General features: G+C 49.8%; 7 protein-coding genes across 7 annotated transcripts; 4 read left to right on the top strand and 3 right to left on the bottom strand.

Moving 5' to 3' along the window:
- Window positions 1-1178: 1178 nt before the first annotated feature.
- Window positions 1179-2672, top strand: F5B22DRAFT_635614 (uncharacterized protein; the record flags this gene model as incomplete). The annotated part of the gene is made up of 1 exon (XM_047977170.1): window positions 1179-2672. The coding sequence occupies one exon, from the start codon at window positions 1179-1181 to the stop codon at window positions 2670-2672; it is 1494 nt and encodes a 497-aa protein (XP_047831813.1).
- Window positions 2673-2874: 202 nt separating this feature from the next.
- F5B22DRAFT_95849 (oligomeric complex COG6) lies at window positions 2875-5436 on the bottom strand. Its single transcript, XM_047980730.1, has 2 exons — window positions 4988-5436; window positions 2875-4927 (listed from the first exon to the last, which is right to left on the bottom strand). The coding sequence occupies exons 1-2, from the start codon at window positions 5291-5293 to the stop codon at window positions 3077-3079; spliced, it is 2157 nt and encodes a 718-aa protein (XP_047831812.1). The 5' UTR covers window positions 5294-5436; the 3' UTR covers window positions 2875-3076.
- A 1684-nt stretch (window positions 5437-7120) lies between these two features.
- On the top strand, window positions 7121-10300 carry F5B22DRAFT_95774 (autophagy protein Apg9). Its single transcript, XM_047980728.1, has 3 exons — window positions 7121-7949; window positions 8004-8742; window positions 8791-10300. The coding sequence occupies exons 1-3, from the start codon at window positions 7267-7269 to the stop codon at window positions 10141-10143; spliced, it is 2775 nt and encodes a 924-aa protein (XP_047831811.1). The 5' UTR covers window positions 7121-7266; the 3' UTR covers window positions 10144-10300.
- An 886-nt stretch (window positions 10301-11186) lies between these two features.
- Window positions 11187-12895, top strand: F5B22DRAFT_95820 (mitochondrial RNA-splicing protein MRS3). Its single transcript, XM_047980729.1, has 7 exons — window positions 11187-11427; window positions 11522-11591; window positions 11658-11693; window positions 11767-11899; window positions 11980-12072; window positions 12132-12188; window positions 12242-12895. The coding sequence occupies exons 1-7, from the start codon at window positions 11390-11392 to the stop codon at window positions 12715-12717; spliced, it is 903 nt and encodes a 300-aa protein (XP_047831810.1). The 5' UTR covers window positions 11187-11389; the 3' UTR covers window positions 12718-12895.
- Window positions 12896-13809: 914 nt separating this feature from the next.
- On the bottom strand, window positions 13810-16087 carry F5B22DRAFT_601994 (DnaJ domain-containing protein). Its single transcript, XM_047974650.1, has 2 exons — window positions 14673-16087; window positions 13810-14613 (listed from the first exon to the last, which is right to left on the bottom strand). Exons 1-2 carry the CDS (start codon window positions 15660-15662, stop codon window positions 14020-14022), a joined length of 1584 nt encoding a protein of 527 aa, XP_047831809.1. The 5' UTR covers window positions 15663-16087; the 3' UTR covers window positions 13810-14019.
- A 1017-nt stretch (window positions 16088-17104) lies between these two features.
- On the top strand, window positions 17105-18127 carry F5B22DRAFT_645411 (uncharacterized protein; the record flags this gene model as incomplete). Its single annotated transcript, XM_047978579.1, has 1 exon — window positions 17105-18127. One exon carries the CDS (start codon window positions 17105-17107, stop codon window positions 18125-18127), a length of 1023 nt encoding a protein of 340 aa, XP_047831808.1.
- A 128-nt stretch (window positions 18128-18255) lies between these two features.
- On the bottom strand, window positions 18256-21781 carry F5B22DRAFT_654482 (vacuolar protein 14 C-terminal Fig4p binding-domain-containing protein; the record flags this gene model as incomplete). The annotated part of the gene is made up of 9 exons (XM_047979801.1): window positions 18256-18748; window positions 19025-19184; window positions 19254-19333; window positions 19385-19503; window positions 19566-20452; window positions 20513-21176; window positions 21249-21416; window positions 21489-21651; window positions 21714-21781. 9 exons carry the CDS (start codon window positions 21779-21781, stop codon window positions 18385-18387), a joined length of 2673 nt encoding a protein of 890 aa, XP_047831807.1. The 3' UTR covers window positions 18256-18384.
- Window positions 21782-25308: the final 3527 nt, after the last annotated feature.

Here is a 25308-nt window from a genome sequence, read left to right as displayed (position 1 = left end):
GCTCGTTTCTCTGCGAATCATACCGTCAAGCTATATCATCACCATCCTATGCCTGGATACCATCGATCATGTCCGCCTCAACAGTCCCTTTAGCCCGCCATGTTGTGCCCACCCATCCATCGTTGCTGATTAATCCTGCACCGTACACTACCTCATACTTCTCATGCTCACTGTTCACCATTAGTCCATCGTGACTAAATCGCCTAGTCCTCTTTCCGCCTCTCGTCGAGTAAACAAGCGAGCGAGCATGCTATACAAAGTTGCCAAAACGCTTGGCCCCCATAACACATCTAGGTTAGGGAGCTGTTGTTTGTTTCCGCCCGACTCTACTAATCACGTCGTCGAGTCCTATTCGCTGAACAAGCGACCCTGTGACAGTAGCCTTTCCTTACCTCGCAAAGATCCAAACGTGCCAGACCCAGCAAGAGCTCTCCTAAGCTCGCTTCTGGTAGTGTGTGATCAAACCACTCTCGCTTCTTGTACGAAACTCTACTAGCCTCTCTACTATCATCCGCATAATAAGTATTTTGCTGGCTGCAGTGCTTGATTTAAAACTCGTTTCGAAAGAATGAACCTACTAGCCGATAACATTTCTGCCTACATCACTTGTCTATGTTTTACTCATCTTGCACATTGCAGCCTCGTTAGTAGTGAGCTCAAATAGTTCTAGTACGTATTATCGTATCTACTATCCCCGGCGGCCATTATACTGCTATTATTGTCACCCATCTGTTATAGATCCAGAAATTCTATCGTCCGCTGGGCGTATTTGGTACCGGATCGCTGCTATATAGAAAAGGGCAAGGCCCTCTCGACTCCAGGCTCTTTCTCTCTAGGTCAACCGCCTAATCACCCGAATCCCACCCATTGCGGAGCTTACGTTCCATTGCATTCTCCGCCTACCAGTATATCAAGAAACGACATGAATAGCCATGCAAATCATGGGGCCAAGTATAAGGACAGAACCGGTATCTTCCACGGACCCCTGTGGTGTAGAAACAACCCCCCATTTTACTCTTTTGCCCTTCCACACTACCCAGGCCACCAGCACCAACTCTAAGACGACACAATCAAGAGGGATAATATCTGGTGTGTCACGTCCCACAAGACGGCTTCGGCTACCTACTCGCAACACAGTCCTCGTCACACAACCCGAGCTTCCCGTTTCCCTCACACCCATGACTCAACCTCGCCCGTCCGAATCAGTTCGGGCTATCATAGAGAGCGCCGTTCCAAACATAAGGCTTGAGACTGTCTCTATAATATCTACAAAACGACTTCTGAGGGCTTTCAAGGTCAAGCTCGCTAACGAGCGGACCTTGTTATTAAAATTATTACCACCGCCCTCAAGGTTGCTTCGCTACGAGAAATGGTTCGTGCAATCAGAGGCAGCCGTCGTTGAGTGGTTATCACAAGATGCTTGCGAGCGAGACGACAAGGGCTCTCAGAGCCCTGACGAGAAGAGAGCTGGTAAACGCCCCCGCGAGGCGTACCCGACAACAAGGCGGTCAGATCAGACTGCCTCGGCTAAACCATCTTCATTCGAGAGCCAACTACGAAGATACCTGCCGACTCTAATCGTACACTCTTCCATTTCAACAGAGACTAGCTCTGCATTTTGTCTGTTCGAGCCAACACTAGGCGACCCTATATCGAGCCTGGGGAAACCTCTAACGCTCGCAGAACGGAGGTCTGTCGATTTTCAGAAGGGTCGCCTCATACGGTGCATTGCCAATGTCAAGTCACCAAATGGAAGGTTTGGCCAAGTAGCAACAGTGCTCGAGCAACCTCACGTCTCTGATGAGAGTAAGAGAGTACTTCAAGAAACAAAACTGGACTTTGACGGCGCAGACGGTTGGAGAAAGACCTTTCACCTGCTTCTCGAGGGCATCCTCAGAGACGCCGAGGACCGAGCAGTAACGATGAGTTACGAATTAGTCAGGACAACATTCCGCAAGTTCGCCCATTTACTCGATGCTATCACGACACCCCGACTAGTGGTCATTGATGGCGACGAAGACGAAGTCGTGCTTGTAGAGGAGCCAGAAAAAGTAAAAACCAATCAGGAAGAGGACAAGCTCGAGACGTTGAAAGAGAGCGCCAGGATAAAAGTGGAACCTGAAGATTCTGATGCTGAGTCCCAACAACAACACAACACAAGAGTCCTCGAGATTACGGGGCTACAAGACTGGAGTAACTGCATATTCGGTGACCCATTGTTCGCGACAGTCTTCTCGCATACAACGCCTGAATTCGAACACGGGTTTCGTCAGATCAACAGAGACAAGGATTCTGATGAACTCCACGATATCAAAGAAGAAGATCATGCTACTAGTAGCGATGAAGAAGAAGGCAGCAAAGAGGTGAAAAAGGAAGAGGAAAAGAAAAAACAACAGGACGTCGACGTCGACATTATCGAAGACCCAGAGAACGCGTCGACCCGCATCCTCCTCTACGAGTGCTACCACGCCACAGTGGCCATCGTCAAACAGTTCTACCGGCCCGATGCCGACAGCAGCGAGCGCGAGATCGCCGCCCGCCGGCGGCTCGTGGCGGCGCTGGCGAAGCTCGAGCACGTCGATGCCAGCGAGTCTGCCGGGAAGAGACCACGACGGCCAAGCGACGGCGATTGGCCGGTGAAGCGGCCCCGAGGTGATACCCCGGTTACATGAAGAGCGAGAGCCGGAGGAAATCTTTTTGTGATTAACACAAGATTGCAAGATATCGACCGTGGAAGTATATAATTATCTACGGATGACACGAGTGATACCTATACGTCTTGATTTGTTTTATTTAGCACATAGGTTCAATTATGCAGCAATCGCCTCGCAGCTTTACAGAGCTTACCGTATTGGGCCGGAGAAGGGAGAAGACTTCCGTTGACTTGAGAGATACGCCCCTACATGTGTGAATGGTAGGCCAGGAGAAGAAAATTAATAATAAAGAAGAAAATAACCCGCAAGGTTATGCGCATTCTGCACTTGTAAGACTCGGTTGTCCTAATCTTCAGCATCTTCATAGGTTTCCGTGTATATTCCCGTCTCGGACAAATGCATCGCTCTAGTAATTCAGCGACTTATGATAGTAAAACCCTTATCTCGCCCGTTGTCCTTGGGAACAAGGCCCTCAAGCTCGGCTCCTCATCCGCATCATTGCTGTCCTTTTGATCCCGCAACTCGTCAGCGAGTACAAGGAGCTCCTCGACGTGCTCAAAGTCGGCGCAGAACCGCTCGGCCGCCTCCTCCGTGACCTCACGCGCAAGCCGCGCGTCCTGCAGGTGTTTCAGGTTTTCTAAGGCGTCCATGATAGCTGACGGTAGGAAGTCGTCGAGACTTTGGCTCGCGCTTGCGAGAGCAGCGGGTTGTGTCGGCTCAAGCGTTGAGACTTTTTCAATATCTTCACGGATCTCACTGCGCAACGGCTGTAGGGCCGAAAAAAAGGACGACAGCGACGATTCCGATACGAGGAAGCTGTATTGCGACTCAATAAGCTTGGACGCATGCTCGGAGGCGGTGGAGCGCAGGCGTGCTAGACGACGTGATGTGAAGCGCGAGTAGGGTTGCAGTGTGGATTGGGCGGCAAGGAGACAATTGAGGAAAAAGATGGAACTAGCGGGCCTGGGGATTTTACGTGCCATATTCTCGCAGCCTGCTATGAATGGGTCGAAGGATTCGGTGAGTATGGGTTGGAATTCGTCGTCGTCATCTTCTTGGTCTTCTCCCCCCCCTTTAGACGTGGACGTGTCCAGCGAGGTTTCGTATGTTTGCATAATGGCTGAAAGCTGCTTGAGCGCTTCCTGGAGGAAATCGGGGGGTGCGAGGTCTGCGGGAGTGTGCTGAAATTCACCCTGTAGCGTAGCGATGTAGTCGCGCATGAGCGAGCGGAACTGGCGCAGAGCCTCGGATTCGAGGTTCGTCATCGACTGTAATAGAATAGCTTCGGCGTTGGTGACCCCTAGCAGTCGCGAAAATGTGAATTTGTAGAAGGACAACAGGTTAGCTAGCTTATATGCCAGGATTGTCTCCTCGTTAGCTTGTATCACCTGCTCAATGCGCTGGCGCAAAATTCGAGCGGCGCCCGCCAGATCCCGATCAACAAGTTCATTGAGCGCCTTGACAGCGTCGAACTCGGGTGGGCCATCATCACCCTCATCGGCCATGAAACGCCATAGCTCATTCTCCCTCCCTTCCTGCATGCCCTTGGCAATCTCGTTGCCGTCTGAGACAAAAAGGACCTCGAGGGCCTCGCGCTCCGATACTGTAGCCGAGTGCGCCCACGCTAGCATATCGCCCACATAGCGAAGGGGGTCATGGGCCGCAAGCTCAATCGGTTTGACAGAGTGGTCCTTCGCCCCGGATGCTGACATTCCTGTCAGTGCAAGGTAAAAAGAATCTGAGAGAATCTGTTCACGAGCCTCGGCGAAGAAATCCAAGCAGCTCTGAAAGAGGGAGGGCCTTTCAGCTAATACGCGTAGCGCGCGACGCACGGAAGAATGTATTTGAGGATTTTCGAGATTGAGCGTCTTGAACTCTCTCTGTATCCAGCGATAAAGCTTCTGAAAGGCGTGGTTCAGGTTCTTTGAGGTCCGATCCATAACCTCAAGGCCCAAGGTCTGGTTCTCAAAGCCAAGGAGCACTTCGCAATCTTTGCGTATACGCTTTGCCTTAGCTAATACGGCAAAGAATCGGTCATCGACGGGCTCCGATGTCAGGGTTAGAGACGCCACTTCATCGTCTGTGAGTACGAAGTGATCTTTGAAGCCCTTGAGCAATTGTTGTTTCGTCTCTATATTCGTTTTCTGTGTCATCAGAGAAGAAGCTTCTTCAACTGTAGCCACAGTTGCCTCGTGAGATAGCGTTACATGGCTCTTCATCTCCTGATAGTTCTTGTTGAGCTTGTCGATGGTAGCGCCGATGCGTCGTAATTGCTGCTCATGGTTGCGTCAGTTTCACATACTATCCGTGAGGCGAATGGCCCGCCGGCTTACATCTGCCACACGGCCAAACTCATTGATGATCTGGCCATTGCTGTCAATAACTTCCTTTTGCACGTCGAGACGTAGCTGCCTTCTGGTCTCGGCACTAATGCTTATGCCCCGTTCATCCAGCAGAATCAATGCTTCGCGGAATTCAGAGTCCGCATATGAAGTTGAGAGTACCGAGGTGACTTTAGATGATATGGGGTTCATGACCCTGCTGGCTTGACCGGGAGCTAGAGATATGCCGGGGGATATGGGACCTGGCGATGCAGCATCACGTTGCGGAAGCTGAAGCCCTAGACCGTTGGAGGCCATGTTCGATACCACCTCGGCTTTGTACTTTCTTGCCTTCTCTTATTTCTTCGATTCCAGCTCCTTTGACACAAATAGTTACATTCTGCACTTATGATATCAAAAGCCCAGCTACTGGTGAGACGGATTATGTGTTACTGTGTTTTGGGTATTGACCGACAAAGATCCGTCTGCGCCGTCGTGACAGTTGCTAGCAGCTGTCCGCCAATTTGGGCTCTACGTGTACAAAGGCCAAGAAACATGGTTTCCACGTATTGCAACCTGGCATTTATTACTGCTTCTTGAACTCAGCTTGAATAACTGTCAAATTTCTAATGAAGGTAAAAGCTATAGAGTGGTATCTGAAACTGGGGGCTATACTTGGTTATGTATAGTAGCCTGAAGGTCTATCTAAGAAAAAGTTTGTAAACATCGGCACCAGTGCCTTTCCAAAGACAGCATCAGGTATCAGCAATATATGTGAGCTTACGGAGCATGCCTGGAGAGTTGTAAGCTTTCACTAGGTAGGTATACATATCAGAATGATTGAGTTAGATGATGTAGAATCAACTGTTAGCATGGCAGTAAAGCGGATAATTCACACACACACACACACACACACAGTAGGTATTTCATTTGCAGAATGATACTCGTACATGATAAGCGCTCATAGAGGAATATATAAAAAATAATCAGAGGCTTTGACATGGTTATAGATTGACGGTCAGCATGTAGAGGATTGTATGAGAACATATGTGAGGCTTATAGTCCAACGGGCCAAGACTATTGGACAAGATCGCGAGCCAATCAAAGCAACCAACTTCTAGCCTCACCTAGCGTTGGCCCAGGCTATCAAGCTTGCGACACGCCACATAACCGTACGTACCTTAGTTAGGAATCTTAGCCAAAGGGGATGACTAGTACTGTAGTATAGGTAGTTTCGTGAGTCGTCGGTCATCCGATCGAGGCGGTGAGCAAAAAACTAGCACTACCTCTCCCCTCTACTTAGATGGTTGAATAGGTGGTGCCAGTTTTTTTGCTCAACGCCTCGCTGATGTTGATTCCTGCTACTAGACTAGTAGTTTAGTTAAAGAAACGGCTGGCACACCGCTAGGCGGGAGATTTGCGGGGGTAGCGTCCCACGTTGTTGTATCGAGATCTGGGAAAGTGATATGTCGGGATCCTGTAAAAGGGTGTTGAAATTTACTGGTCAATCCAAGAATATCTACAATGTAAAGCTTTCATCCTTAATAATCAATTGACATTGGCCTCATAGATGCCATCGATATACTACTATATGGGCTTGTGCATTACCGTACCGTACCTATGTTCTTGGTACCGGTATTCTGCAGGTAGGTACATATATAGGTAGTAGGTACCTTGTTGGCTCCAACCTTGGTGCAGATGACTTCACTGTGGGGTCTGTCTTTGATAACGATAAGGCGCATGTGCTACCTGCTACAGCACCACGTGCCTCTTCCCACGTAACTGCCTGGGCGACGGTGGGCGTACACAGTAGGGGAGCTACTAAGCAGGTAGGTAGGTAGGTAGCCTGTAGGTACCTGTACAAGGCACCAAGCCATCATCAGCATGCTGGTGAACCTTTTGATTCAAATGATCACACCAATATCTGGGCACTCTGCTATCTATATGTTGTGATTGCCTACTTACGCAGGAGAACCGCAAGACATCGTGCCATAACATATCTTTCTCTCACAGTCCGTGTGACAAGTCCCCGTCGTTCTGTGTTGTGCCGACTTGTGGACTCATCTCGTAACACGACGGTCACCATCTCATCCGTTTTGCCTCTTCTACAGGCTATCTTGCTCGTTATCACTCTTCCTGGCGGGTTAACCATGTTTTTGAACGTATATTGATTGACTCATTGCAAATTAAGGTCTGGAAAGCGCCTCCTCCGCGGTACACCTACTTCTCACTTCTACAGCGCCGCCGTCATAGCCAGCAACAACGAGCACGGCCACAAAAGGGGCTACACGATGCCTCGTGACCTCTTCTCCCGCCTCATACCTCCCAAGGACAGTCAGTCTTTCTACCGTCAACTGCGAGACGATCGTGACCTCGATAATCGAGCTCCCTCAGATTTGGATGAGGAGAATTTAGCCCATAACTTCCACAATGACGATTTCGACCATGCAGAAAACCTTGCCCTCGATGATAGCCGCATCTCTACTAGGAGTCCAATCGAGCAGGCAAGAAGTACACGAGATGCCGCTTCCTCAGGAGATGGGCAGCATTCAGAATCACGATGGCTTCTGAATGACGATGACGGCGACAACGACGTTCCTGCGTCATTACTGGTTGAGGGTACAAGTAGGGCACCTTTGGGACCCCAAGCTGCTGCATCGAGTTCTCGCCGATCACACCGTCCAGGAAATAGTGGCGGGCAACCGAACCGGAGAAGGATAGAAGCGCAGTGGGAGACTGCACAAGCACACCAAAGATTACATCAAGACGATGAATATGGCCCGATCCACGGGCGCGGCAACTACACAGGCCTCCCCGGCAGCAGACGGCCCGGATTTGTCGCCAGCCCTAAGGATAAGGCCATGTTTAGATGGGCTAACGTCTCTAACCTTGATGTATTCATTCGTGATGTTTATGACTATTACCTCGGCGCTGGTTTGTGGTGTATTATGCTGGATAGAATATTACATCTGCTGTAGGTGTCACTGAGAATAACTTGTTACGAAGCCAAGAAACTGATTCCTCGCAGTAAGGTTGCTTTTGTTGCAAGCCTCCTGACGCTCCTAACCCAGTGCATAGACTATAGCAAGATCAGGCAGAGCAAGAGTCTGTCCCAGATCCTAATACCTCAATGTACTAAGCATATGTGGGGTCTCTGGAATCTGAGCCTCTGGCTCTGTAGTTTTTATTTCGTTTGGAAGCTGATCCAGTGGATTCTTGATATGCCGCGGCTTATGCATATCCGTGACTTCTACGTTTATCTTCTCGAGATCCCCGAAGAAGACATGCAGACCGTCTCATGGCAAGATGTCGTCTCTAAAATCACTTCTCTTCGGGATCAAAACTTCAAGACGGCAACTAATATCACACCGTCTCAGCGCAAATTTCTTTCTAAGCAACTCGGCTCTCACGTAGCAAGTCAATCCAAGGAAAGACTAGACGCACATGACATAGCTAATAGGCTAATGAGACGGGAGAACTATATCATTGCGCTCTTCAACAAGGACGTCTTAAATCTAACCATCCCTTTTCTGAATAGTAGGCAGCTTTTTTCGAGGTCACTGGAGTGGACCGTACAGTTTGGAGTACTGGATCTCATTTTCGATGAACACCATCAAGTTCACCAACGTGTACTCAAAGCTGATCACCGTGGTCAGCTCAGTCAAGAGATGCGGACTCGATTCGGTTTCGCGGCTTTCATGAGTCTTTTATTCTCACCCTTTGTGGCTTGTGGCTTATTGGTGGATTTTATCTTCACATACTACAATGTACGTCATATCCGGAGAGAGTGCTGATTCTTTACTAATATTCTATAGGAGTTTAAAACCAATACCTCCTCTATCGGAGCTCGGCAATATACACCTCTCGCGAGATGGAAATTTCGAGAGTTTAATGAGCTGCCTCATCTGTTTGAAGATCGCTTGAACATGTCATATCCATATGCCAAGCACTACATGGACCAATTCCCTAAGAAGAAAACAGAGTCAGCGGCTCGGACAGTCCAATTCTTTGCGGGCGCTCTGATAGCTGTCATTGCTATTGTCGGCTTCTCAGACCCCGAGATGTTTGTAGACTTTGAGATTTTTCCTGGAATGAATGCCTTTGCCTTCGTCGCCATCCTGACAACTATATGGGCAGTCGCTCGAGGCATGATCTCGGAGGAAACCGATGTTTTTGACCCAGAATATGCTATGAAGAGTGTTATCGACTGGACGCATTACGAACCAGACCACTGGAGGGGTCGGCTGCACAGTTTCGATGTCAAGACTGAATTTGCTGAACTCTATAAGCCCAGAATCGTCATCTTTCTCGAAGAGATCCTCGGCGTTCTGGTGACCCCTGTGATACTTTTTCTGTCTTTGCCAAAATGCAGTGATCAGATCGTGGACTTCTTCCGCGAGTTCACAGTCCATGTTGATGGCCTTGGTTATGTGTGTTCGTTCGCCGTCTTCGATTTCCAGAGGGATGCACGCGGCACACGCCCCCAGCAGAATAACGTCCCCGATGCCCGTGAGGATTACTATGCGACAAAACATGGCAAGATGCAAGCTTCTATGCATGGATTTTTGGACAACTATGTCTACAATCCTCGAAGTGGACTCCCAGGGGCCCACCCACTTGGGCCAGGTGGAAGGCACCAGTTCCACCCACCGCCGGCTTTCCCAGGCCTGACTTCGCCAACATTAGCTGCAGACATGCGAGCATCTCGCATGGGGCGAAATGATGCACCGAGAACACGGGGGCCTCCAGGTTCCCAGCACCCTGGGAGAACACCAAGAAATAGACCGGCTGTAGCGCCGTCTCCAATGGCATCGATGTTGCTAGATCCGCATAACCAACCTTCATCTTCGGTAGTTGTCGGACGAACACCTCCAAAGCCACGCGCTCAGCGGGGTCCGTATCAGGGGGATAGAGGTATCGCTGAGGAACCAACAGAAGATAGGGTTATTAGCGGGGCCACGTTGCACCGGCAGCCGACGGCCTATACGGATGACGGTGAGATCGAGGAAAGCATTGCCCGTCTAGGCGAATCAACATGGGAAGGCTCGCCTAACAAAGGACTGAGTAGGGAGGCTAGCGGCGTGAGCGAAGAGGGCGATGGACCCGGGGTTGTTACAATGTTGAAGCAATTCCAACAGGCTCATATGAACCACAGAGGCGTGATGTGAGCACTAGAAGAGACCGATTCCCAGCACCCGGGTTTTTGCATGGCTGGCGGGCGGGGATTACTAGGCATGGGTCATTGGCGTTCAAGGCAGTGTTTCTGGCATTTTGTGATACCACTACGCATTATTCCACACCAAGCATTAGACGTTCAGAGGACTAGTACTGATTGAACATGAATGCCGTACATGGTTTGTTTTCCTTTCTTGGGTCGTTTTTGTACTATCGGATGGCCTGCTCAGATGCTGTATAAAGAGTCACGTAGGCAATTTGTCCACATCCAGAGACGAAACTCTAAACCCGTTCAACCTTTTAATGTCACGGACACCCAAGTGGTGAGGTCTCTATCGGCCGAGATCCGTGGTTACTGCCCGAGACCGAGGCAAGCTGGTTACCTAAGCAGAAACCTACTACGTAGGTAGGTACTTCGTACTGTACCATTTTGAGTACTGTGGGAGAGGTGCGGGTGTGCGGATGCGGACAGTGCGGTAGCGTGTCCGCCCCTGCTAGCTGCGATACCGGCGGGAGAGGTAATACAATTGTTACCGGCGCACAGGCTTCTGTTTTGGGAGGCTGCGTACTGTAACTAGGTAGGTACCTGTTAATAAGTGGGTAACAACTCTCGTGACAGAACCGTACCAGTGGAGGTCCGAGGAGAAGCACCGCCAGTGACAGCGCCGTGACTAGGTGCGCGCTATGCCATAATAGTACGTAGCGCCAAAAAGTTATCAGATGAAATCCAATTAATCAAAGACCTAGGTATCTCTAACTGCGTGCATCCATCCCGGCTTGCCTTACCCACGACGTAGTCAAGTCGGCGAGATATTCCCGCGCCCGTCATCATTGCCGTTGAACGCAGAAAGCCGCAGTCTCTGAAGCCTCACTCTACGCAACCTCCGAATCCCATCATACTCGAATCCACGAGTCCACGCAGTACCGCGACATTTTCTAGCTAGCAGGCCCCATCTGACGTCGACGATCCCTTGTCCACCTCCTCCGCCTCATCCCTAGCAGTCTTCCCCACCTCGAATATATTCAGAATATTTTACACTCATCGCGGGCTGCTCGAGCTCCAAGGTTGGCATCTTCGGCGTCCTCTAGCATTGACCAATTGCTTGGTTACCTCCGAGTCTACGAGGGTAGTTGATACCGGCTCCCGCATTCTCGGCGACGACGCCCTTCCTTCCCCCCAACGCAACCCTGGCGCTTCAACCCCAGACCTTCGGCGAGGGCCCGACAGCTGTGGCCAAAATGGCCCAGCCCACTGCCCAGCCGGTCGAGGACTACGAGTATGTCCCCATTGACACCATCCCCGCGCCCCTCTCGTTCTATGTGCACCGGCGCATAGACTGATCAACTAGCTAACTTTGTCTTCCTTGGTAGCTATGAAGCGCTACCGCCCAACTTCTCCCTTGTCCAGAACATGGCCGCTGGCGCTTTTGCCGGCATAGCGGTATGATGAACGTCCATTTGCCCAGCTATCGGGCTGTAGTTTGCTCGTGAGCTCACATCTACTCAGGAACACACTGTTATGTACCCTATCGATGCTATCAAGGTACGAGTTCTCTATAGCAAACAGCCTCTATCACCTTTTCCTGTCCAGGAGCTGATATGAAATGAATGCGCAGACACGAATGCAAATCATCAACCCTTCAGCTGGCACGGTCTACAAGGGTATGATTCAGAGTACGATGCGCATTGCTAGTGGCGAAGGCTTTATGAACCTGTGGAGAGGCATGTCGAGCGTTGTTGTAGGAGCTGGTATGTGATAGAACCATCGATATCATCACTATTCATTCTATATTCCCGACTGTCTGCTAACAGGAAATCATTCTGATTAGGCCCTGCACACGCCGTCTACTTCGCTACTTACGAGGCTGTCAAGCATTTAATGGGTGGCAACAAGACTGGCACACATCATCCCCTAGCAGCTGGTATGCTACACTCTCCTTCTAACGGAAAAGAACCATTAATGCTTATGCCTTCTCCCCAGCTACGAGCGGAGCTTGTGCGACTATTGCGAGCGATGCGCTGATGAACCCTTTTGACGGTATGTTGATCAGACTCACCACAGCTCGCACTCCTTCTAATTTGCCATCGCAGTCATCAAGCAACGGATGCAAATACAGAACTCGAGCAAAATGTATCGTTCTATGACCGACTGTGCGAAATATGTTTATAAAACTGAAGGTCTTTCTGCCTTCTATATCTCCTATCCGACTACCTTATCCATGACAGTTCCTTTCACCGCCCTCCAATTCCTCGCCTACGAATCTATATCAACTGCCATGAATCCTAACAAAGCGTACGATCCATTCACGCATTGTACGGCCGGCGCGGTGGCTGGAGGGTTTGCCGCTGCCTTAACCACGCCCATGGATGTCATCAAGACAATGTTGCAGACGCGAGGGACAGCCACCGACCATGAACTTAGGTCTGTAAATGGTTTCGTAGCAGGCTGCAAGTTGTTGTACCAAAGGGAAGGGATGCGCGGCTTCTTCAAGGGTGTTCGGCCGAGGGTGGTCACAACAATGCCAAGCACCGCGATATGCTGGTCAGCATACGAGGCGTCCAAGTAAGCATAGGTCCCTAGCTTCTGAACCTGGCGGGGGCGGAAAATCCGTATTTTCTTTGATTGGCCTGTTCTAGCTAACAACTAATCTACCAGGGCATACTTTATTCGCACAAACACGACTGCGTGATACACTACGGGCAATTAGCCTTGTCCTGGGATTTCAACGCCAAGTGAGATTTGAATTACAACTGCGAAGTCCGACCGACTACTTACGCCGAAGGGCCGGCCCTATCAGTGGAGCCGAACAATACAGCCGACAACTGACAAACTCACTCAATATCGGAATCCCATGTCCGAGCCTTACTCGGGAAATCTCCGAGAGTCGGGGGGTTGGTTTAGGATCCTGGTAATTCCGAAGGATTAGCCATAACCCCAACAATCCGGTCCACCCGGACTTATGCTAATAATGTCCGTGTTAAGAACATGAAAAAAGCGAGGACAATGGCCTTTGAATTCTTCATGTAAACACCTCAAAACCTCCTGAGATCCTGACTTTGTACATAAAAAAACCTCAACCATCAGTATTCCTGGCGAGTCTTTCAACTGGACGACTTGTTGAAGACACAATCTACTTTCGCGGATCGCCGTGAGGTAGAGGACATGGATAGAAACCCTGAATCTCAGAGATCAAGACGAGAACACTTTGCTAACCCCCTTCCCCCCCATCTCTCTGTCTCGGTCTTGTGACTATTTTGTCAACTGCGGAAAATATCTTATTTTTGGCGCCGACGATAGAAATGGACCGTTTGACATCTGTCTGGTTGGCCAGATGATGGGCTGGCCAATTGGTTTTTGGGTGTTGACAACGGTGGATGGGAAACCTTTTTCTCTTCAATCCGAATATCTTGCATGGACGAATTATTGTACATATAGAGCCCCTCACGACAAAAAAAAAACTTAAACTTAACAGGATTGCTGTTGTCTTATCCCCGTCATCGCTGATTCTACTACGTCTGTTTTTTCTGTGGCTTTGTGTGTTATATCAAGAGTGATTAGGCGAAGGTCCATGCATGTGTATCAATCCAGTCTGAATATTACTGATTTGTAATACACACTTGCGTATTGCGGATGAGTGAGTTTTGCTTTGTATTTCTTCCATTTGTGGAAACGTATGTCTACATATCATACCGGTATCGCCATAGTAAGTACACAACCAGGGGGTATCCCGGGGAATCAAACCCATTTCAAGTAAGTCAAATCCTATTAACTACTGATCCTAGAATGAAGAGAAGAAAAAAACAAATACAATTAACGGTAGCTCTCTTGAATTTTTCTTGTATTACATTTGTTATTATATATAAATACTCTAAAACGGGAAGCCGTGGGGGAACCCTCCACCGCCACCGCCCCCGCCAGACCCAAACTTAAACTGGAACTGCTGGCCGCCCTGCTGGAACATGAAAGGGTGACCGCCGCCAAAGGGGCTGCCCTGGAAGGGGTTCTGCTGCTCGTGGGAGTTTGGGTCGTCGCCGCGGTCGAAGCGCGCGCGGAGCTCCGGGTTGCTGAGCACCTCATACGCCTCGTTAATGCTAGCCATCTTCTTTTCGGCCTCTTCCTTGCTCAGGCCCTGCTTGATGGCCTTGTCTGGGTGGTGTATTTTCGATGCCTTGCGGTATGCTGACTTGATCTGGCGTTCGTCGGCGTCGTGCGGCACCCCGAGTACTTTGTAGTAGTCCTTCGTCTTGCTGCGCTTTAGCGCCACCTGGGCCTTTTGCATCAACGGATTGATGATGTTGTTCTTGTCTGGTCTGACTTCGGACGCTTTCTTCAGCGTCGCTATACAAGGCTCGAAGTCTTCAGCATCTAGCTGTGTCTTTGCCTTATATAATAGACCATATATTGAGTTCTCATCTAATTGTAAGGCTTCAGGACAATATGTGCTTGCTTTCTTGCCATTGGCCTAGAGATTTGAGAGTCAGTTGTTTTGTCACTATACTGAGGAACCAGATAGATACTCGCCTCATAATAAGCTTGGCAGGCGGCCTCAACAAATTGTGTCAATAAAGCGTTCGGGGCCTTTTCTGGAATTATACCGTCCTTTTTCAACTCCGCAACTTGTTCTTTGAGCTCATCAATTAGCCCTTTCTCTTCATTCGAAGGAACTAAAAACTTGACAGCCGTCATGGGCTGCTTCTTCTCCAGCGACTTGTTCACTTTAGCCCACGTCTTCTCCACGCTCTTCTCCTGCTTCATCAACTTCTTGCAAGCTTTTGAGTCAGGATCGGAGTGAAGGCACTTTCTGATCTGTGCCAATCCCTGGTTCATATCACCAAGACCGTAGAAAGTCGTGGCCGAAATCTTGAGATGGGGTTTGGTATCACCAGGGCGCATCTGTAGAATGTGCTGCATGTCGCTCATGCCCTCCTCAACCTCGCCTCGCTCTAAGCGACACCTTACGCGCAGCTCTCGAAGTTGGGGAGCTCGATTGGCCACGAAGATGGCATTTCCGGCGTGAGCCACGCACTCCTCCCAGTTTCCAGCAGTGGCAGCATCCTCGGCCAATTTGGCAGCACCCTGTGCCTCGAGCAGCTGCTGGAACTCGGGAGAGTCTGCACTGTGCTTCGCCAGCAAGTACTGCTCCTTGGCACCGTCCCAATCGGCAGCTTTCGCCTTAAGCTTTCCGAGCTGCAGGTGTGCGCCCTCAAAGCCGGGTCGCAGTTCTAGAACTTTATTGAAGTCGGAGGTAGCCTGCGATGTGCGGCCGATGGAGAGATAGGTGGTGGCGCGTTTGAAGAAGGTCAGGTAGTCGGAGGGGTCTCTAGCGATGGCAGCATCATAGTACATGAGGGCTTCGATAGTCTCGCCCTTGGCCATGTGCGTCTGGGCGGACGACAGGAGGGAGGTTATGGGCGTGTCGGAGGGAATGTCGGAGGGCGACAGGGCATTCACAAGGCTCGATGTCGACAAAAGGCCGGCGGCAAAGGCCAGCCTCGATAGAGGAACAATCATGTCGGGAGAGCGATGCAACGACAGCTAACCAAGAACAACGGGACGGATCAAATGCGTGGACAGCCACGGCGCGGCGCGGCGATGTTTGATGTGCCCTGCGTAGCGTTGGAATTATGCGAACAGGACAGCAGATGATTAAGAAAAGAAAACTGGGCGTCGGGAGGTCTATAATAATAGGTGGGACAATGGAAGAGGTAACCTTGAAGGTATCAACGTGGCCTGGAAGAAGACTGGGAACGGAGAAGTAAAAGTGGTAGGAAAGTACACGGGAATGGGTGGGCAAGTAGCATGTGACAGAGGTATCTGCGTAACGCAACCCGGCACAAGGTTGCATTGACCAGCTGGCCACTTCAGGCTGGGTATGTATCTGGTAGGTATCTGGTATGTACTTGTTATCGACACATGCATGTTCTTGCCCCACTGATATACATACCGAGACTTTGTAGACACTCGAGGAGGTGCCTACCGGAGATACGTAATCTTGATCTTGATCTTGGTTCGAACTTTCAGTGAAACCCTAAGTTACTGAGATAAGTAAGTACTTTACAATCCATAATGCTGTGTATTACATTTGCTGGCGTAGGTACGCTAGAGGCGGTATTCTACATAGGTACCTATGTCAACATGTAGGTAGAGTGAGATGTCCATGTAGACCAGGGGGCTTGATGACACCTCCCACAGAGCCGATGATATATGATACCGTAGATAGGTATATGACGTAGGTACATGTTATGCCACGCCTACCTACAGAGCTCTCTACATATATGTAGGTATTTATTTTAACCAAGTATTCTGTACACCTAGGTAGTCTGACCTAGCTTGGGCGCTTGGCTTTTACCCCACGTTTTCGGCGGACTCGATGTCTATTGTGGGTCGCTCATTACCGCGACGAGAATCGGCTTGTGATTGATTCTTGAGGCTCAAAAGAAAATAGGTACAAAGGGATTCCTAGGTACATGCGATATATCTTGATGGACTGAATATAAACCTAGTTATCGATCAAAAGATTAACTCTGCGCACATTCTACATGCATCACCATCATCATCACCCCCGTAGCCATTGGTTGTCTAGCTGAATATAGGCAGACAGTGACTATTGTATGTATACAGAGTAGCTATGTAAATATAAACAAACCTGCGTGTTCTCACCGCCGGCCTCTCTACTATACCCCACTATCTGCAGTAGATAATATAGGTAGCCAACTAATGTCATGAACCATTGTAACCTCTGTACACCTTCCTCAAGCTCGCTACGAAACCACACATACTTTTGCGACAATCACTGCATATTGAAAGAAAAAAAATATAATGAGCAGCCGTGGCCCAACAACCACTCGCTAATAGCCACGTACATAGAGAGGAGAGAACAATCAAAGACGAAAAGAGGGAAGGAGATAGATGGAGAGAGAGAGAGAGAGAGAGAGAGAGAGAGAGAGCACACAATGTCCCACCTAGCTCCCCAAGCAGCCATATTCTCCCCCTCGATAGCCCGCGCAGCAGCATCGACAGCCAAAGACTGGGCCTACGTAGACGCCTGGCTCCGCCGCCAATGGACCCATCTCTCCAAAGCCGCCGCTGCCTCATTATCTTCCACCTCGCCACCGTCATTCGAGCGAAACCCAGAGACCCTCGAGGTCCTGCTCTCTCTTATAGCCGCCAACGAAGAAGCAGACGAGGAGCGCCACCGGCTCGCGCGTCTCGAGTCCGCCGCCCTAGATGAAGTGCGCGCCGCAGAGCAGGAGAAAGACAGCCGCCGTCGACGTCAGAGCAGCGACAATGCTAGTAGCAGTGGTGCCGTGGTACCGATCCACGGGGACCTCTTGGCCGAAGATCTCCTCCAGGCCCTCGACGCGGGACTATCCAAGGACGGACAGACAGCCCTAGACGCACTGGCCGACGTCTCGCTATGTCTCAACGCCGCCGCGGACCCGAGCTCGTCCAACCTCTGCCGCGTCTTCGTCGACCTGCAGGGCGCGGCCCACGAGACGTCCCACCTGCTACACCGCGTGGGGCTCCTGCAGGCGTACCTGGACGACGAGTCGGCGCGTCTGCAGGCGTTTCTCGAAGACCTGCGCCATGGCCCTCAGTATCAGCTTCCCGCCGCCGCCGCCGCCGCAGCAGACTCGGACGCCCTCCCGCACGCCGTCGAGGACATGGCTGCCAGGCTCCCCGAGTTGCGCCGCTGCGTCGAGGCCTTGGAGAAGAAGGTCGCCATACCCGCTTTGACCGTCGAGGAGGTCAGGCTGGACGAGGAGGCGTACTTGGACCTCCTTGTCAAGAAAAAAGACCTCGACGCCCAGGTCAAGGCCTTCGCCGGTCTACCGCCCGATATTGAGGCCGCGAGGGTTGAGCTGGAAAACCTCCGCACTCAGCTCCGTGAGGCGACCGAGCGACGAGACGCCAACTTTGAGATGCTAGTTGAGCGCGAGAGTCCAGTCAAGGTCCGGGCTTCGCGAAGAATCTAGCTGGGCATGAGCTTAAAGTAGAAGATGAATGACGAGCATGAGCAAGGCAGAAACAAGTCTTTATTAGTGTGAATAAGATACCCCCTGGTTTTATGCGCTATACCTGGGTATCTTCGCTGTGTTCTACGTGATGTTCCAATGATGTCGCATGACAAATAACTCTTCGTCGCTTTTGTACATGTAAGGGTAGCCAAACCACGCAATCTTCCTCGATCCCTCCCTTACCAACCACAAACCGAGGTCAGCCCCAGTTAACGCTATGGCTGTCGCTTCCCGCGGCCCGCTACTGTTGCCCCTAGTCTACCAAACTGTCTCCCTAGGCCGATACGTCTAGGTGGCGCCGCCGTCGTAGTAGCATCTTTCTGTGGTACAGGTGGTCCTGTAACGGTAGGAGGACGCGCCGTTTCCTTGGCCCCTGCGCTGTCGCTAATTCGCAACTCGTTCAAGTCTGATCTGTCATCGAAATTTCTTCCACCCACCGACCGCTGAGCTCGTCTTGCTCTTTCTTGCACGCTCTTGAATTTCTCGAGGAGCTGATCCCAGCGAATGATACCATCTTCGCGGCCTTTACCTAACCTATTCGGCCGATCATAGCCAGATGTACTGGGGGTGGAGACAGGACTAGTGGGACAAAAGTGAGTGTCATGAATTCTACGTTGAAGGGGTTGGCTCTCAAAGGTGGCAGCAGCCTTCGCTACCTGACCTTGTCGAAGGTGTGGATGCTGGCTACTGCTAGGGGTTCTAGTGGGAAAATTGAATTTGCAATGAAAAGGGTCCGGGGTAGTGGGCAGATGTTTTGGAGGGACGGTGGTGTCGGCATGAATGAGAGAAGTGAGCGTATGTTTTGGAGTGATGGTGGGCCTAGCAATAATAGGAGTACTGGGTAAAGATACATACGGTCGTGGGCCAGTGTGCAGGAATCCGATGGTGCTAACACTATTGAGTCTATTCTTGAGCGCGGCAAAGGCAGAGGATTGTGGTAGAAGCATGAGTAGTCCATATAGACACTTATATAGATAAGGATATTTTTCGGGCTCAAGAAGCTGTAGACGAAGATCTATCGTACGACATAGTTAGCATGAAATGGCTGGAGATGAAACAGAATCACTATCATGCCGATACTAACATGTGAACACGGGAGACTCGATCAACTGGACGAGTTTGTCGATTTGGATGAGAATATTGACAGTCATTTCGAGTTCCGCACTGTAATTCATGAGCAATACTCCTCTTTTGTAGCTTTGGCTGTGATCTTACAATATTTGGAGCAGGTTGTATGCAGCCTCGTATGCTTGCGCAAGCAGGCACAGAGAGAACGTGGCCACGGCGTTATAACACCAGGACCGAAACAGAGCAACGAAGAACATCTGTCCATCCTGCGATGTTGTTAGCTCGCCATCCTAACATGAGACGTACTTTTTTTCGGGGCCCGTGTCACCTTGGTCTCCAGGTTTCTAAGTCGTTTGCGAAGGTCGGCAAGTTCCGGCGCAGTGATGAGATTATTGTTGAGATTCTGAACCATTATGCTAGCAAACTCAAGGTCTTCTTCTTTCTCAATTGTCTCTGCTAGCGTACGATATATACGCTCTGGGCTAAGGTTGGTACAAAGTTGTCTGATAATCAGATTGCCTCGCAACTCCAACAACTTTCGATCAGTAGAGAAAAGCTGTAAGAGATTGACCATGAAGTTGGAGAAATAGTCATCTTCGCTATTCCTAGATATCTGTGACAGAAGTTGCAAATCCTTTTTCACGACAGCGTCGGATGGATCCGACAGGGTTTTCAACAGAGCAGGAAATGTACCATCATTGAAGGCAACAATTTTGCGTGGTGCCTTGCGGTGTAGCATGATGAGCCATGTCAATGCCGCGACGCGCGTAGCCTCGTGGTCATTGAGAAATAACAAGGTCAGTGATTGTACGGCAGCTGCGTAATCCAAATCAGGTTGTGGATTCACAACAGATCCGGCTGGTGTCGGTGTTCTGGGGTGGTTTGCTGGTGTCGGACTTTGTACGTCAACCTCCCGTGAACTAGAAAGAGAGGCTCGTGCACTAGTCGTGCCCTCGGTACGGTCAGCGGGGAGAGACGTTGGTAACCGCGATGGCGGCTGGCTGGGTGACGCGTCAGACTCGTCGGTTAGGGAAACCACATATTCCATGAGTGAAGTATTGACCCGCCCTGCGGCCTGGCGTATGGGCTCTACACCGCTAGCCATGGCCGGCAGCAGGTGAGCCAGGATTTTGGGCGTGAAAGGTAGCACCTCCTCAGGGCAGATATCTAGAAATGAGACTATCCACCGCAAACTCTCCAGCAGGCCATCCTCCTCTACGTTATATGTCAGATACATAACTTCTTCCTTATCCGCCGGTAGGTCGGTGTACTCACCCAGATGCGAATCTAAAGTTGCAGTTAGGATTTCGAGAATCGCCTTGTAGTTGACCTGAACATCTTGTCCCGGTATCCAATCATCTTCACTACTCACATCTTCGTCAGCATCGTCTATAGCTGTGATGGAGCCTTCTGCTTCGACATCCTCGGGAGCCACTCGCGCGCTTCCGCTTTCGATGGAGTCTTCCCTTTTCCGCTTCCCATCCCCTTTGGACTGTTTACTCTCGGCGATGCCTTTCTTCACCCGAGCAATTCTATTAATTTCGTTCAGGAACTTATCTAAACAGCTCTGTGTCGCAACTCGAACATCCGCGTTGTTGCCGCTAAGAAATTTGAGCAGACCGCCCAAGAATTCTGGCAAATATGTCACAAGTTCAAGATCAGGAATGGAATCGAGGAGAGTAATCCAGCCTACAAGGAATGTACGAGTGAATGGATTGATGACCCATATACGCTCTTTCAGCAAGGGAATAAATCTAGGCAGGGAAAAGGCAGTCGGAAGGCTGGAGATATTTTGGGCGTCCTGGGTATCCGAGTCCTTCTCATCGGCGGACTCCAACACTGACACGTATGTAGCAGCAGATTCGGAGACTATGTCTTTGATGAGGCGATCGAGAAGCTCCGCGCCATTTTTAACAGATAGCTCCGAGTCGGCGCCTAGCTACACACGTACCACCATATCAGTGAATAAACACTAATCGAGGGAGGTCAAGGGGAGTCATCATATATGTACCTTGCATAGGGCGTCAAATATGTGGTTAAAATATCGTAGTATTTCTCCTTTAGCAACCTTTGCGATGTTATACATAGACTCGCATGCATAATAGCGAACACGAGCATCCTGGTCGGTGAAGCAAGCGAGTACAGGGGGCACAATTGTCTCTAGATATCTGGGGAGCTCCTACGACGGCGGGGTTAGCAAAAACAGCGTAGGTGCCGGGGCCAGGGTACAGGAAAGGTGGTTGTGGCGTACTGGACCGAGGGCGATAGCTGCCGCGGCCAAGCCTATAAGGCCACCGTTCCTCGCATGTGGTTGGTGTACGGCGTATGCATATTCGTCACACAGCTGCTGGATGATACTCTGGACCTTGCTATAGTCCTTTGCGACGATCTGCTCACGGATAGATCGCTCAAGCCTCATCAACGGGGTCAGCTCGAGGCTAAGTATGACGAAATGAGTGGGTGGTCAGATACATACTCGAGAGCGCCAGTCTTCCGCTTTTCATAGAGCTTATCATTGAGAAGGCGGGCTATGTGGGCGTCCATGGCCGACTTCTTGGTTGAGCTCTCAGAATAAGCTGAACCACCTAGAAATAGAACACTTAGCCTTAGTTCTCCACGGGAACTGCAAAATGCAGCTGGGGAGAGGGAGGCGGACGTTCTCGTCGCCGCGGCAGAGACAGTGACTGGAAATCCTAGCCACCACTGCCGCTGGCAGGAAGAGAGAATCTCGTACGAAACGCTATTTCGACAAACAGGGCCCTGGCTTGAGCTGGATAGCTGGGTATATCTTGTATTTTCTAAGTGAACTGATCTGATCTGATATGTAAATAAGGTGCCAAGCACAGACAGTAGGTTGATACACTGAGATTGAAGCGGTGGTGATATGTGAACGCAAGACTACGGGATCAAGATAGATAGGTACCTAGATATAGGGTGAATGATGGATGAGAGAGCACGCACTAAAAGGCAACTGGGGGGGGGGGGACAGAAGGGGCGGGGCAGTAGGGAGTACAGCGCAGTGGCCCTCCCACTGAGTGATAGGTCCTGCCTCTGCCAGCCCGTGATACCACAACCTTGAATGTTCAATTCAGGTAAGGAATTACCTAACCATACCAAAGGCTATCTTATCTACATTAAGAAACCTAGATAGGCATATGAAGAAGTTTTACTTAGATATTTAAACAGGTATACGTAGATATGCGTCAAAGAAATCGCGCCGTCCACGGAGAAAATCAAGATACCGGGCGACTAGGCCAACATGTGAATCCAGTACTACCAACAAACTTACCCAAGGCTGCCCAGATAATCTCGAGGCTACCTTCATGATGTAGCTGTTACGAGCACTCGTGAGAGCTGCGTGTTGGACGCCGCCGTAAGGTCGTGCGATTGCCGCGGTGCCGTGCACTTGTTGTGTCGCCACATAAGAGCAAACCTGCTTTAGGCGGGCATCGCAAAGTCAAGCAGCAACCATCGAGCAATGATCCGGCTTGCCCCAAGTTCTGCGATGCTCCCAGAAGGACAGAGAGCCCAGCCCTCGTCTACTCATGCTTAGCTTGCAGTAACTTCGTCACCACCTACCAGGTTCTCTCACTACCACACTTTTCCTAGAGTTTCGCTACCAGAACATGAGCGAATGTTGTCTTGTTTGCCTCAGACCTACGAACCCATTGAAGACACGACAAGTCAGGGTGCTTGCCTGAACGTTCATGGGGGTTCTTGTCCGCTGCATTTCACGGGAACAACCTCAACTTCGAGATGAAAGTAGGATAAGTAAGTAGGCGCATGCTAAGATTGGGCTGCAATGAGATTTGTCAGCATTGATCCGTGCCAATACCTACGCCCATGGTATTGTAAGTAGATGGTATACGTAAGCATCAGATATACATATATGAGTACCTACAGGTACAGCCTCTGTGACACTGGTGTTGCTCAATTCTCGAACCCATCTAGTATAGTAGTGAAGTTACATGCAATACGGGACGAAAGTGTATAACCTAGATAGCTTCATGTTTACTAAGATATTAACAGCCGAGGTTATGTGGGTATAATCCATGCTTAACCTCACTTCTTTATCCGCGTGCGCTTCTTTCCTGTGATCTTCCTTGACGGCTCACCTAGTTTGAGCAGTGAGATGACCGTAAAGATATATATCACTATCACAACCTGATATAGATGGTAGAGTATCGCTAAAAATCCTCGATTTCAACAACCACGTTATGATGATATTATATTAGCGGAGGAGGATGCCAGACTATATCACAAAGCTCCGTATACATTTAGCAAATGGGATCATGAGTGAAACCTGTTAGTACTGTTAGGTCGATTTTGATTAATTAGATAGATCAGTAAGTTTGTCGTGACGAAAGGGTCTTGCTCGTCGAAAAGTCTCTCAACACAAGAGAAGGCATGTCCTTGATCGCAGACAGCTAACCTAAACTCAGCTAAGCTCCTTCTGTGAAAAGGAATATATTCATGTGTATTCTATTGCCTATCCAAGAAATTCAATATGAATATACCAGGCTGGAGGTGTGCGCATATGAGAGAGTCTATTGCTCGGTCTATAACTACACCGAGCGACACTCTTGAAATGTGACAGGAGTGGTATATAAAGGTGCAAGATCACCAGCCACGCATCTAAAGAACCTTTGGGCCTACCGTCAGCATGAGGTTGCATTCTATGATCAAAGGCTTGACCTCGCATCTTCTCCCGAATAATGCCACCAATCTCGGTGTGTATCACTTATCCATGAACTGGGTGGAGATATCATGATGTGGTGTGAGAGCAAGCTGAGGGCTGGGAAGACCATGCGACATCAGTGTTTACTAGTCCGTTCATTTCAATCTATCATTGATGCGTAGTCCGCAGTGAGATCAAACGCGTAGGTTTGGTCTTGGTTGATGCAAAGTCGGCGGCGGCCTGGAAGAAACCGGGGTCTTGCTATCACAGAGTTCCACATGCAGCATTACATTCTCTTCTCACCCTGCCGCCATTGGCTTAGTCCAGATGCCTCGTTTTATTTCTATTTGCAGCGGCAGAGAAAATTTAAAAAGCCTCATATGTAATGTACAATGTAGATCTACACTACAGGGTATATCACGACGCAATGTTTTGCTTTTGTCGTCAGCTCCCCCGTTGAGCACGCCTTTTATAGTCTAGTTGGAACAACTGGGCCGACCGGTCGAATGCCGTCTATATCGCACATAGCCCCGGGAGGTCGAAACCGGTTCCTTCTTGTCATATGATCCTACGCCTAACTCGATAGCACCCGCTTACAGGTCATGGCACCCCCGCGATCACACTTGCAGCCAACAGTTGAACATTTGGGTCGTATACACACCCTTGCTGCCATGTAAGTGGCCAGGCGGGAGTTATGGTATCACCTGGAAGTATCAAAGAGCTAGTAATAGAAACTTCGGCCATACTTCTTGTTGGTGATGAAGTCTCGTACTGTAGCTCCATCTGTGTATACATAGCTAGTTCCAGACATGCCCAACATCCCCCTGGTTTTCTAGTTCTTATGCCAAGTGTGTCCCTTGCTTCACATTAATCACGACTGACGACTACTTTCCGACTCTGACGTCTTATCGTTCTTGTTCTTGGTTTCCTGCTGCTCCCGTCCCTGAGCTGACTCCCCTTGCTGCCCTTGTTTCCCACCACTGTTATTTCGAGAAGCCATAGCAGCTCTTCTGTAGAAAGGATCCTATGTATTAAAGATTATTAGAGAGATAGACTGCGTAGAGGTTGATAGTATCCTCACGTCACGACCCCTGGTTCTCAAGATACGCTGGGAAGCCTTTTCATCCATGTTGCGTGGCATCTTATTCTCGAAGGACAAGGCCACTTTTCTGCTTCATACGACAAAGAGAAGTCGTCTAGTTCATGCGAATTGCATTCGCCTTTGACGCAAAAAAGGATTGTGTTCTGTTTTTAATGTGAGAAATGTAGCAATGGCATAGAGGACTGACGAGTAGTCAAGCACCTTGATTACTCCCACAGCGCGCGCTCTTCCTCTCTTTATATCTTTTTTTTATCTATATGATTTTGTTGATCTCCTCACTATCTTCCATAT

The sequence above is a fragment of the Xylaria bambusicola genome (assembly GCF_022495145.1).
Source record: "Xylaria bambusicola strain CBS 139988 unplaced genomic scaffold F5B22scaffold_15, whole genome shotgun sequence".
NCBI lineage: Eukaryota > Fungi > Ascomycota > Sordariomycetes > Xylariales > Xylariaceae > Xylaria > Xylaria bambusicola.
This window is presented reverse-complemented; position numbering and strand designations above follow the sequence as displayed.